Source organism: Monodelphis domestica, chromosome 1, assembly GCF_027887165.1.
Source record: "Monodelphis domestica isolate mMonDom1 chromosome 1, mMonDom1.pri, whole genome shotgun sequence".
In the NCBI taxonomy this organism is placed as follows: domain Eukaryota; kingdom Metazoa; phylum Chordata; class Mammalia; order Didelphimorphia; family Didelphidae; genus Monodelphis; species Monodelphis domestica.
In genome coordinates this window covers 301,302,486-301,316,546 of record NC_077227.1, presented here as the reverse complement: position 1 = coordinate 301,316,546, position 14,061 = coordinate 301,302,486, and the positions used below count along the sequence as shown (strand labels likewise).

At 40.7% G+C, this 14,061-nt stretch overlaps 1 protein-coding gene across 8 annotated transcripts in view; it reads left to right on the top strand.

Annotated features, from left to right (window-relative positions):
• KLHL3 (kelch like family member 3) overlaps positions 1-14,061 on the top strand; it is a 205,670-nt gene that overhangs the window by 87,296 nt on the left and 104,313 nt on the right. For 6 of the 8 annotated variants that reach the window (XR_008915034.1, XM_016424080.2, XM_007473295.3 and 3 more), the window contains one exon: positions 9,637-9,746. Coding sequence is in view for 7 of the 8 variants with exons in the window: in XM_016424080.2 (XP_016279566.1) it covers positions 9,637-9,746 (110 nt within the window). In the remaining variant the exon portion in view is untranslated. The remainder of the gene's footprint in view (positions 1-9,636; positions 9,747-14,061) is intronic. The other 2 variants (XM_056811068.1, XM_056811069.1) reach the window with 1 other exon arrangement.

The following is a 14,061-nucleotide window of genomic DNA, read 5'->3' as shown; positions in this document are numbered from 1 at the left end:
GCTTCTAGGATTAGACCTGACTGCCATACCTCATTATCCTTGTTTCCAAGGTCCTGTTTAATCTTTAACCTGGTAGGTAAGGGACTGAGTTTATGTGAATTTTGTTGGTTGGTGATTAGGCGGCGCCCCTGCCCTGGCGGAGTCCATTCTGTGTGGTAATGGAGTGGCCATTAATAAAATGGCAATTAAAATTCTTGGGACATGTTGTTTACATCAATTGGCCAGAAAGAGCTGAAACCCTCCAGCCATAGGCTAGCAAACCCAGGCAGGACTTCGCTAGCTCCCATAGCAGTAACTGAGCAGGGAATGGTATAATTAAAATGAGGAGGAATGAGTCAGATGTCACTTGAACTTTGTTTATATCAGTAAGGCTTGCCCCATGGTCTCTGCCTTTCTTCTCATATTAGTTTTCATATTGGTAAAGACTAAATTCAGACCCATTGTGGCCCCTCTTCCTCCCTCCCCCAATTGCTGTTGTCCTCATGCCTTCTCACACTCATCTTACACTGAAGGAAACAAAGAAAGCTTTTGTATTTGACCCTGCAATATTTGTGACCATGCACATTCTATGGCTTCTGGCATCCAGAAGTTAATTTGTTGTTGCTGGGTTGCAGGAAAACTTCCTTTCTTCGGGTTCTTTAAGGAAGGTCAGACCTGACTCAATAGCACTGACTGCTGGGCAGCTGCGGTATGACATCACAGAGGCAGGAAAACAGGCCTCCGTGAGGAATCGTGAAGAGGGGGAAACAAGAGAATTGTGGGATTTATGTGTCCCTAGTCCTCTTTGCAGTTGAATGTTCCAGTTCCAGAAGGTGGTGACCGCCACCTTCCCTTGGAACAGAATCAGACGAAATGGAGTGGTCTTAGGATGAATGGAGGTGAGTTCTATGGAAGAACTTCTCAATTTTATGTTTTCAGATATTGTAGTGGATTGAGAAGATACAGAATAGGCATTTCTATAGATATTTAATCCAAGGGGAGCGATTCCTTTCCCTGCCATGGCCAGAATGGGTCAGAGGCAATCACAGGTGATAGAGACCCTGGAGACTCTGGAGAAGAGGTCTCTGTTGTCTCCTGCTGGGACTAAGGTGGTAAAGGGGATTCAGAGCCATGGGATAATTTAGTGACTCATCTTCTAGTCTCAAATCTGACAACAGGCTAGAGAATGAATGTGCTCCCTGCCCTTGGTAATTTAGGTTATGGGGAGATTCCAGGGTTGTTTGGAATTCTTTAAAAAGTTTTGTTAAGTTGCTTCATTCTCTTTGCTTCTGTTTCTTTCATTCAGGCATTCTGGAGGAGATTTTTCATTCCTCCAGGAATTCTTCATCAGAGGAGAGATCTAATTTCTATTTCTCCAAGGCCGTGGCATTTAGGGATTTTAGGATCCATATATAAATGTATGTATAGAATATATATGTATACATATTTTAGGATCCATATATATATATACACACACACGCACACATAGAGAAAGAGAGAGAGAGAGAGAGAGAGAGAGAAGAGGGTGGGGGGAGAATATGAAATAGGAAATCTAGGTCGTTGTAGGTCGTGGAAGCTACAGAGTATATCAGTAGAAGTGAATGTGTTCCCTACCTTGGTAAGCTGTCCCCTTTCTGCACTTCTACACCTATGTTCCTGCTACCTGCTCAGGCCAACCACATCAAAAATATAAAAAAAAACTTGTCTTTGTTGTGTCATGAAAGCACTAAGACAAAGTTTCTCATAATATAATAATAGTAGGCCTGCAATATCACTGCATTTTTAGGCTGTATCTGTATTGGCTCTACCACAGAAAGCTCATTGGAGAAAGTCTCCATTTTACAGATGAGGAAACTCAGGCAGACAGAAATTAAATGATTTGCCCAGAGTCACATAGGTAGCAAATAAATGTCTGAGGATTGAATTCAGGTCCATCTGACTCTTAAGTTCAGTGCTGCATCCACTGTACTACCTAGTTACCTTTATGTGGATGCATGCACATACATATTGGTGAGTTGGGGGGGATCTACCCCAAGAATGTGAGGACATCCCTTGAAAGGTCAGAACAGGTGGTTCTGATGGCCATTGGAGGCAGTGGAAGCAGACCCCATGGATCACTTAGAGCTTGGTTAGATGCCATAGAAGCCAAGGCCATTCACTGCTTTCTGGTTATTGCCAGTTGTGACTTGTGTTGCAACTGGACTTTGATGACTCTGGAAGAGAGAGTGAGGCTGGTGACTTTGTGCAACTCTGCCCTATTTAAATTCAATTCGTGCACAATGAAATCTTTGGTCCTCTTTGAAAACAAAGGATCAACAACAATATACATATGTGTGTGTATATTTATATCTTTATCTCACAGCTATTTCTATCTCCTATATATGTGTATGTATATCTGTATCTATATCTCACATCTATTTCTATTTTTGATTTCCTTGGGGAATATGCCTAGGAGTATTGTCAAAGGATATGAATGGTTTAGTCACTTTTAATTGCATAATTCCAAACTTATCCAGAATAATTGTACCATTTCCCAGTTCTATCAATAGTGTATTTGTGTGATTCTTCTTTCATAGCCCTGTCAACAATTTTTGTATGATTACTAATAAAAATGATTTTTTTGTTTTTTTGTTACCTTCATTTCTAAATATATTTCTCCCTCTGCCCTCTCTAAAGGATCAGCTCTTGTTTTTTAAAAAAAGGAAATAAAAGAGCAAATAAAAATTTTTTTTTAATAAGGCCAGCCATGCATACCAATTGAGTCTGACAGTATATGCAATGTTTCATACCTGTAGTTTCTCACTTCTTCAAAGAAGGAAAAGAAGTGCATTTTGTTGTTCTTAGCAGTCAATCATTTGCCAGTTTGCATGTTGTAAGCTGAAACTGTGGCTATTTTAGTTTGAATTTTCTTAGTTAATAATGATATATAGGGAATGTCTTCATACTATCATGTGTAGTTTGTAATTCTTCTTTGGAAATTTTTTTTATATCCTTTGACCATTTATTTATTAGGAAATGGCTCTTGGTCCTATATGTTTATGTCAATTCCCAATACGTATAAAATATAAATACATATATAATACAGTGATATTTAAGGAAAGGATTTTTCCTACTATCTTCATTACTTTTATTTGTGCACCAGCTTTTAATTTTACATGATTGAAATGACCTATTTTTTCTTTTATAAACACCTGTATTCCTTGCTTAAGAATTCTGTTGCAACCATATAAAAACTTTTTTTTCTGCATTTAAAAGCAACCAAGAAGTCCTTAACATTTACATATATACCAAAAAAGATAACTACATGAGTCTCTATTACATACATTTTGCTTTTTAAAAAGTATATATAATAAATTCACTGTTACTTTCAAAATTGTCTTGCTTGTGTTTCCTTTTGAATTTCCTTCTGTTCTGTTCTTTGAATTTCCTTCAATTATTACTGTGAAAATGCCTTTTCCCATTATTCCTTAATTTATGATTTGACTTTTTATATTTATGCTTATAAGCTACACATGCTTACAGTTTGGACGTTTTTATATAGTTTGGTGTAAGTTGCTTCGCTAAATCTAGATTCTGCTGGACTACTTTCTAATTTCCCCAGCAGTTCTGGTCACCTATCTTGCCAGTAATTTATGTTATAGATAAACATTTTAAAGTGTGTTTTTGCTTAGATAGACTAGATAACCATTTCCTTTGATCTGTTCTGCTTTGTAAAGCAATACTGAATATTTTTGATGCTTACTGATTTGTAATATGGTTTGAAGTCTAGTAATTCTGTTCTCCATTTATTTTTACATTGTTTTCCTTGAGATTCTAGATTTTTTGTTCCACCAAATACATTTTGCTTTGTCTCATTCTAAAAAGTATTCCTTTGATAATTTTATTGATATAGTACAAAATCTACAACTTAAGAAGTTTTATCATTTTAATCATGTTTTGTATAGCCATGCCATAAGCACTTTACTATCTTATTTGAGCTTTCCTTTATATCTGTAAAGAGCATTTTGAAATTGTATTTATATATATCTTACTTGTGCTTTAGTAGTTGAAATTCCCAGATACTTATTCATTTTCTAATTATTTTGAAGAAAATTTCTCATTACTATTTCCTCTTGACTTTTGTTAATGCTACATTGAACTGCTAATGGTTTTTGTCCATTCATTGTGTACCCAGAAACTTGAATAGACTAGTTTCTAGGAGATGTTTTAGGGGCAGTACATGTTCTACCCAGTCTCTCCTACACATAATGGATCTGTTGTGCTGAAGCTTAATGAAATTAAAAGTTATCATTGATGCTGCAGTGCTACTAGATCATCATTTCTGATTTCTGGAAAAGACAAATGTGTTGCCCTTTGTTCTGTTGTCTGGATGAGGAAAGAGAGATAGGAAATAAATTTCCATCTTTGTAGAGAAGACTACCTCTTAGTCTGGTAATGCCAAGCTCTTCCCTGATGGAATTTATCTGTACTTGGTCCATGCCAGCCAACCCTTCTGTGAAGCTATGTTAGCCTTCTGAGCACCCCAGTGTTGGAGAAGAACTAGAAGATTTGTTAATATCCAACCCATTTTATTCAGTGGTCCCCCAGCAGTCTTGTGAATACTTGTCTTCCTGGGTAAACCTTTTGAGAAGAAACAGAATTATCTTACGAGATTTCAGAGGGAGGTTGCATATGGGAGGAGAAGTGTAAGCAAAGGAAGGAGGATGAATCTGTCATGGGTGAGAGACAAGAATATGTGGGAGGCATGAGGAAGCTCCAACATGTCATATCTTTAGGAATTATAGGTAGGTCTTGTTCCTTAACGAGTTCTCTGGAATATAAGCCTGTGACTCCAGCTCTTTTCCTTTCCAAGTCTCTGAACTTAGACTGTGAACTATGAAAATTAAAAAAAATGTCACTACCACCTTCTCCTACTCCTCTTTCAAATGTCATTTCCTTAGTCACGAAGCTGGTAAACACAGAATGCCAAATTCAGCTCTGGGGCCAAGGGTGTGTTTTCCTGGTATGTTCTGCTGACTCATCAAATGGGGAGCAATGTAGGTTCATCTGAAGAGTAGATCTTCTCTGAGAACAAACCTGGCTAATAGACAAATGCTAAGTCCTGTGTGGGCAGGTGACCTACTCACAAAACTTACCTGCTAGCTTTTGCTTTTCCCTTATTAATGCTGCCCACTAGACATGCTGTTATTTAAAACAAAACAAAACTGAAAAAAACAACCTGTAGACTAGAAGATATGATCTCATTAAGTTCTTGCCTCAAGCCCTAGAAAGGGTTCAAACCATCCTAGGAAGAATCCTTCTACCTTTTTACATGGAATGAGGGATGAAACCTTCATCCCTGAGAGAGCAGAAAATAACAACAATTAGGGAAAGTTAGAGGAAAGCAGATTTCATTCAGCATGAAGAACACTCTGTAAAAGTAATGCCCTATTTTAGAAAGTACTGATCTCTGTTACCACAAAGATCTAAGTTGTAAATTTCTAAGATCACACAAAACATTTATGGCAATTCGATTTAGTAATTAGTGCTTTATAAAATGTGTCTATTATATATAATAAAATAGTGTTTTATGATAGCATAGTGCCTAATAATGAATGTTTTTCATTCATTTTTTCTTTCTTTCTATTCCTGTGCTCAAAACACTTTTCTAGGCACTAGCAAGACAAAACCAGAATGGTTCTTGCCCTCTTGGAATTTACAATCTAATAGGAGAGAGTTTAAAACTGAATTTTGTTACACTGGCAAGAAGTTATATTGTCTAAATTTTTTATTTTAATGTCTCTCCCAGTTTGTCTTTCCTTTTATTAATGGCATTAATGGGAGAAGAGGAAGTTACCCAAGCATGTGCTTTTCCTTTGTAGACTTGCCTTGTTTTCATGTTATGCAGAGCTAGGGAACTTTTAAAGCATGATATTTTTTAAAAAAACCCTTACCTTCCATCTTAGAATCAATATTGTGTATTGGTTCCAAGGTCAAAGAGTGGTACGGGCTAGGCAATGGGGTTAAGTGACTTGCCCAGGGTCACACAGCTAAGAAGTATCTAAGGCCAGATTTGAACCTAGAACCTCCAGTCTCTAGGCCTGGCTCTCAATCCACTGAGCCACCCAGATCTCCCCTTAAAGCATTATTGTGATACATGTGCCTGGTCTTCTTTGCACATGGTGGTATAGTTTGTGGACTGAAAGTACAAGGAGGAAAATCTCAACTGTGCCTTTGGAAGGCGGAAATAAACATTTATTAAATTCCTTCTGTTTGCCAGGCACTGTGCTCAATGTTTTACATATATTATTTCATTTGATGCTCACATTAAGCATGGTAGGCAGGTACTGTGATCTCCATTAAACTGAGGAAGTAAAGTGTCCTGCCCAGAGTCACACAGCTAGTAAGTAACAGAGGCTGAATTTGAACCCAAGGTCTTCCAGACTCTAGACTCTACTTCTGCCAATCAGCTACCTACCTTTATAATGAACTAGACTGACTAATTGTGTACTCCACAGGATTCATTATTTGTACCTACAAAAAATATGAGAAGTTTCTTTAAGACTTTGACATTGTAGAAAATAAATAGGGATTCTCTGATCTGTTTGATAAGTTTTATGTATTTGTTATTATTTTTCAGTCTTGTCTAATTTTTTGTGACCCCTTTTGGTAACTTTCTGGCCAAGACACTGGAGTTGTTTGCAATTTCCTTCTCCAGCTCATTTTACAGATGAGGAATTGAGGCAAATCGGGTTAAGTGACTTGCCCAGGGTCACATAGCTAGTAAGTGTCTGAGGCTAGATTTGAATTCAGGAGGGTGTTTTTCTGGCTCTAGTCCATTCTCCACTATGCCACCCTAGCTGCCTTTCAGTTTTTATAAAGAAGGTAAGATAATGGAGCATCTGTTGGACACTTCACTGTGAATAGTATAGTTATGCCAATTGTTGCCTGGATCTTCGGGACATGGAGCAACTCTTTTTTTTTTTTTAAACCCTTACCTTTCTTCTTGGAGTCAATACTGTGTATTGGCTCCAAGGCAGAAGAGTGGTAAGGGTAGGCAATGGGGGTCAAGTGACTTGCCCAGGGTCACACAGCTAGGAAGTGGCTGAGGCCGGATTTGAACCTAGGACCTCCCGTCTCTAGGCCTGGCTCTCAATCCACTGAGCTACCCAGCTGCCCCCATGGAGCAACTCTTAACTGGGTATCAAGGCACTGGTACTGACCCCAAGATGATTTGATTGTTGCAGATTTGCTGGAAGTCTCTCCTCTAATGTTTTCTGAGAGAAATGGCCTCTTGTACTTGTCCTTACCTTTTTCCTGTTCAGAGGAGTTAGAGCCCAGTTTTGTGATTTTAAATTCAGAATTCATTCCACTATGCAGACCAGGCCTTTGTTTATTCTGGTATGGCAATTTCTCTATTGTGGCATATGACAAGGAAATCACTTTAAAAGACTGATATATATTAATTTAAGGTCACCAAGGAATTCAGCTATGTAATTCCTAAATGAAAACTCAAGTCAGCCGTCAGCCTTTTATAGAGTTTAATTACAAACAGGAGGAGAAGAAAGGAATTAGAGATAGAGAGAGAGAGAGAGAGAGAGAAAGGGGAAAGAAGGGAATAGGGCTTAAATACCCCCTCTGTTTAGGCTGGGCCAAAAGGCCCAAGCCCTTAGATAGCTGGGGCAAAGAAAGGAGATCAGTCCCTATTACTCACGTGACCAAAATGGAGAAACAGTCTCAGGGGCCTCCACCTCCAGCTTCCTTCAGAGCAAGCTTCTCAGAGCACCTCTCTAACCACTCAGAGCCAAAACTCTCCAACCACCCTTCAGTCCTCAGACCCCTCTATCTTTAAGGAAACCATCCAAGTTCCCTCCCCTCAGTTCTCACATCTACCAATCACTGTCCATCATTTTCCCTGTGCCAATGGTGGCTCTAGCTTAACCCAGGACCGCCCAGAGGTCTGTGGCTTTGCACATGTCTGTTGGAGGTCATATTCTCAAATAATTAAATCTTGATCTTTTGCTGCAGCCCTTCCTAAATCCTGTTAGGACTGAGTAGGGTAGAGATTGCAATTTCCAAGACTTGGTTCTGTCATTCCAAGTATCTCCATTGTATCAATTCTAAAATCAATCATGACTCAAAGAAATTCCTGTTCTATGCTTAAGCATAGGTCAAAGCCCTTTCCATTGTTCAGCAAAAGGTTTCTGTCCTAAAGTAATCTTAAGAAGGGAGGAGGAGGAACCTCCCATGCCAATGGGGTTCACATTCCAATAGAGTTCCCATTCTCAATAGGAAATTTTTCAAGTATGAAATTTCCCAATGGTGAAATTTCCAACATTTATAAGTCTAAGAAATTTTAAGGTTTACAGGCAACAGCTCATAACTCCCATATCTATTGCTCTTTAAGGCTGAAAGATACTTTTCTCATCACAACTTTATGAGGTAATTCATTTGATGATGATTTCTCTTCTATAGTTGAGGAAACTGAGGCCCAGCAGAGTTAGTCTCAGAGCTGGGATTGGAATCCGGGTCTCTTGACTCTAGCTTTTTTTTTTTTTTCCTGCTGGATCTCCTTAGGCTCCTTAGAAGAGCTTAGATGAATCTTTTCTCTCCTTTCACAGTAGGTATACTCCTTAGACACAGCTCCTGCTCCTGGGTGCCCTGGAATTGCTGGAGGGGAGGATACTGGAAGACCACTGGGGTTGTTCTGTTTGCTTCTGCACTTGGTAGTGATGCTTAGTGAGCAGTCATAGGGAATGGGTTTCACTCTGTCCCAGCCTCCCCTGGCATGTCTGACTAATGGGGAGACAGCCCCTTTTCTACCTGGGACTTCTTCCTGTAGGCTCTGGGATCCATGTGCAGCAAAGGGGTCCTGGGCCGAGTTTTGCTTCATAGAGTTATGGAGATAGGTGCCTACAGTTCTACCAGTTTGCCATCTGAATTCAGTTAAGTAGGAAGGTCTCAGTGTCACTTTTTGGAAACTATTATTAATCCCAGTGAGCACAGGAAAATGAAAGCTGGGTACTCTCTGTCCTATTTTCTTCTGTTCTATTAAATACAAAAGCTTATAGAAAGTGATGCCCACACTGTTAAATTAAAAGCTCCAATTCCTTTCAGTGTTAGTCCTGTATCCTTAGCTTCCTTAATAGCTCAGTTGGTAAATTCATTGATTGTTTATTTCCACTAACAATACTTCCCATTTCTACAGAATTCTAAAGTTTATAAAGCACTTTCCTTATAACAATCCTGGGGAAAAGGTTTTGTTCAGTCGTATGAGATTCTTTGTGACTCCATTTGAGATGTTCTTGGTAAAGCTACTAGGGTGATTTGCCATTTCCTTCTTCAGCTCTTTATATGGATGAGGAACTAAGGCAACTGGGGTCAAGTGACTTGTCCAGCATCATACAGGTGATAAGTGTCTGAGGCCAAATTTGAACTCCCATCCTTCTGATTCCAAGCCCAAGAGCTCTCTCCACTATTCCGCCTATCCATCGAGGGAAAGAAAGGTACTTTAAACAAAGTGAACCTTCATTTTAAAGATAAAGAAGAGATTTCTTAAAGGAAAAGTCAGAGCCCCTGAACCAAAGTTATTTTTTACTATACCTCTGTGCTATTGGGTTGGAATAAGGGCAACAGTTTATGATAACTTTATTTTCTGACCTTTGCTTTTTTGAACAGAGCAGCATTTCCCAGAGGTGATGCTGGGAGAAGAATTTCTAAGCCTTAGTCTGGACCAGGTGTGTAGCTTAATATCCAGTGACAAGCTTACAGTTTCTTCAGAAGAAAAGGTAAAACAGTAACCCCAGGCAAAGGGTTGGGTTGGAGAGAATGAACTTGATGTTTTTTAAATTTAAATTTTTATTGCTATCTTTTTTTATGCTACCTTTTTTCATATCTCAATATGTCCCTCTCCCTCCCTCCCAGAGAACTAACTATTCCTTATGTATCAAAGTGTTTAGCAAAATTAACTCAGCAGTCAAGTGCATCATTATATTTTCATGTTCCACACCTGTAGCTCACCATCTCCAAAGGAGGGAGAAGGATTCTGTCTCTTCTTTGGGGCTAGTATTGATCTTTATAATGACATACATATAATAATGCATATAAATATATACATATAATAAGTATATATTGTATATATACATATAATTGTGTGTGTATATATATATATATATCAGTATCTTCTATTGTTATGTATAGTGTTTTTGTTGTTCATTCCTTTCAGTTGTGTCCAACTCTTTGGGACTCCATTTGGGGTTTTCTTGGCAAACATACTGGAGAGGTTTGCCATTTCCTTCTTAAATTAACTCATTTAATGGAAGAGGAAATAGAGACAAAAGGGGTTAAGTGACTTGCTCAGGGTCACATAGCTAGTAAGTGTCTGAGGTCAAATTTGAATTCAGCATGTTATCAACTGTGCCTCCTATATTTATAGTAACAATTTACAATAATAACAACAATAATTAATAATATAGAATAGCATATTATATAATATTATCATATGTAATAAAAACAGAATTCAATCTTTATTTTGTTTTTCTTTCTCTTTATGTTGTCCTAGTAATTATGTCCTAGTAATTGTCCAAATAGTATATTGTTTTCCTGGTTCTGCTTATTTTACTCAGTCTCAGTAATTCTTCCCATGCTTCTGTCATTATTATATTCAATAATAGTCCATTACATTCATGCACTACAATTTTTTCACTCTTCCCTGGCTATTGGACTTCTTACCTTGTTCCAGTATTGACTGTTCTACTAAATGAGGCTGATTCTAGTTATTATTTTGTGATCTTGAAAAATAAAAATTTAGATGTATAAAGCATTAGAGTTAATGATGTTGTTAGATAACTCTTCATTCATTCTGTATTTTACGGCAATTTGGATATTTGTCTGTGGAAGCAGGAAGGTAGCAAAAGGTGCCAGTAGTCTTAATGAGGACAATAACTTTTCTTCTGCTGTCAGGCTTTTTGAATGTAGTAAACAATCAATTAACAATAGTTAATAAGTATTTATTAACTGTCTACTATGTGCCAGGCAAGGCACTAAGCACTGGAGATACTAAAATGAGAAAGATAATCTCTGCCCTCAAGGAACTTACAATCTAATGGGGGAAGACAACACACAAAAGAAAAGAGGAGGAGGGAGCAGTTAGTGTTGCAGGGCCATGCTGGAAGCCAAAGAAGTCCTAATGAATACTGCCAAAGTCAAAGTCAAAGTCAAAGTGCCAAAGAAATCCTGAGTGCAAACCAGGTACAAAATATGTCTGAGATGGCTGTCCTTTCTCTTTCCTTAAATGGAGAGGTTTATGATGCTACTGGAGAGCTATAGATAAAACATAATAAGGCTGATTGGATTTTGAAAGACGGTGAAATTTCCCATGATGACTTAGTTATTAAATGACTTAGTGACTTTAATAAAAACAGGGAGAGTTTATTCTCTGGCTGGTATGCTTAAAAGGGTTCTTATAGTATGACAATTGAGATTATGTTGAAAGGAGAGAAAGAATAAGGGAAAGGAGCAAGGAAGCCCAATGAAGCCTTATGATGGTAATATATAGCTCTGAGAAATCTAGTCCTCTTTTGTTTGTTTATTTATTTATTTTTAATTTTTTCCATGGTTACATGATTCTTGTTGGCTCCTTCCCCTCTTCCCTCCCCCCTTATGGAATTGACAAGCTATTGTTAGGGTCTGGGATTTCATCCACCACCAAGGATGACCCGTAGACAATGCAATCAAGCAAAAAGGGTCTTTTTATTGAACTGGCGCACACCAGTGGAAACTCAGCCAACGAGTTCCAAGTTCCCTCCTGAATGCTGGGTCTTATATATTCTTCAGCATGTATGGTCACCCCTTCCAGTCCTTTATCTGTTGCATACCATTGTTGGAATGTTGCCGGCATGTATGGCTCCCCTCAGCCCTTATCTGTTACATACTATTCTTGGAACCTTGACATTTTTATGTTACTGGGGTCTTCTTGGCCTCTAAGTTCTTATCTGGTACCCACTGCTGCTGGGATCTTGGCATATTTATGGTTCTGAACTTCCAAGGCCAGGCTGTTTCCTGCTCAGGCCTCCCTCATTTCCCAATTCTTTTTCTCTTAAGGGGCAGAGAGAAAGCCTGCCTGCTGAGGCAGCTCGTAGCCCTCAGCCCGGGGCTCGATGGTGGCTAGGGGTTGGTACTGCTGGCTGGATGGCATCCAGCCGGTCTTTCACGAACCGAACAAGGCGGTTAAAAATGCAGGGGCCAAATGTTAAGAGTAGGGTTAAGATTATAAGGGGTCCTATAAGGGACGTGATTAGGGTAGTGAGCCAGGGAGAAGAGTTAAAAAGGTGGGCGTACCAGGGGCTGGCAGTCTCTCTCTCCTTCCGCCGGGCTTCCAGACCTTCTCGTAACTTGCTCAAGGAGTCCCTAATAATCCCCGAGTGGTTCTTCACCCAAGGCCGCACAGAGGCCTCCTTCCTTAAGGAAGAGCAGGTCCAGGCCTCGACAATTTTGAAGGGCAACCTCGGCTAAGGAGGCATGGGACTTCTCAAGGAAGTTAATAGAGGATTCTAGCCTAGCTATATCCTCATCGACTGCCTTGCGGAGATGGTACCCCTGAGCTCGCGTGGTGAGGGCTGCTATGCCCACCCCTGCCCCTGTTGCTGCTAAGAGCGTGGCCACAGTGATGGCGATAGTAACAGGTTCTCGCCTCCATCGCCCAGACGATATGTGATCCCATATTTGAAGGAGGTTCTGCTCAGTGTAGTAGGTCACTCGGAGTACTATTGTGATGGGGGTACAGAACTCGCGGTGGGCAGTGAGGGAGCTAGGGGAGACACAGGGCTGTAGGCCAGAACGGGAGCATAGCCAGTGCGCTACTGAGGGTGGGATATTTCCCGGTTGAGGGATACTCTGTGGTTGAGCAAAGGCGGGGGTCAGGGTGGCTGGATATTCCTGCTACACAGTTGCCACGCTCGATCACTGCAGAGAGGGTTAAGCCACAGCCCGGGTTTCCAGGGTCCATCTCGCTCCAGTGGCACTGCGGTGGGAGGAGGGGTTCTCTTCCTGTGAGATGTTACAGGAGGCATTCAGGTCAAAGGCCTCATAATAGGGCGGGGATGTGACTAGGCAAAGCCAGCAGTGTTCAGTGAGGTTAGGTAAGGAATCGTTGAGGGCTGAAAAGGAGGCTTGTAGCAGGGGAAAAAAAAGGGGTTGCCCCGTACTGGGTGGCAAAGGGGAACCTTGGCGGCAGGGGTGGAGTTTAGAGGCCATGAGGGGGTGGTCTTTTGCAGGGAGGGAGAATTGTTGGCCTCCCGCGGGAAGGGAGACCCTGTAAGGGGAGGATGTTTGGGGGTCCTGGCCGAACTGGGGTTAAGTACAAGATTGGTTCCCACTGGGTATGAAGGGAGGGCTAGGGGCTCTTTTTTGATCAGGATGAGCCCCTGGGTCAATTCCTGATACATATGCTCTAAAACTCCAGGTCCTCCCTAGGAGCCAGCCCTAGTCTTGGGGATTTAGGATGGTTATGTTCAGAAACCGGCAGTTCCCTGGCGTTGATAGTACGCCACCGCCCATTCCACTGGACCAAGGAATCACACCACGAGGACTACATCCTGGGGGTACCAACCAGGTTAGGAGTAATGAGGAATCAGGGGCTGGGACCCTCCATGCAGTAGCTGCGGTTTCACACCCCTAGTACGTACAATAAAATTGGTTGGGAGAGTTACAATAGGATCAACCCGGGTTCGAGGCTGGGCATACATAATAATAAAAAAGAACAAAAGACCTAATGCCTGGGCTGTCGCAGTTAATGGAAGTAAGAGCTTGGTAGGGTGTAAAGAGGAAGCTTGGAGAATCAGGAGTTGTGATGGAGGCAATAGTCGTTGAGGTGTCCCAGCTGACGAGGGACCATTTCCATGGCTGGTGGGAGAACCCTGCCTGTAGAATAGAGAGAAGGCAAGCAAGAGAAAAAGAGGGCAAGGGGAGGGTCATGCTGTCCGGTGAAGTTTAAGCTTCAGAGGAGTGTCAGGATGGGACATGGCTGTCCAGACTTCGGTGGCCTCTGGTGGGTCTGTGGCTCTCACGTGGGAGTGGTGGATCCAAGGGCTGATTCCATCGACT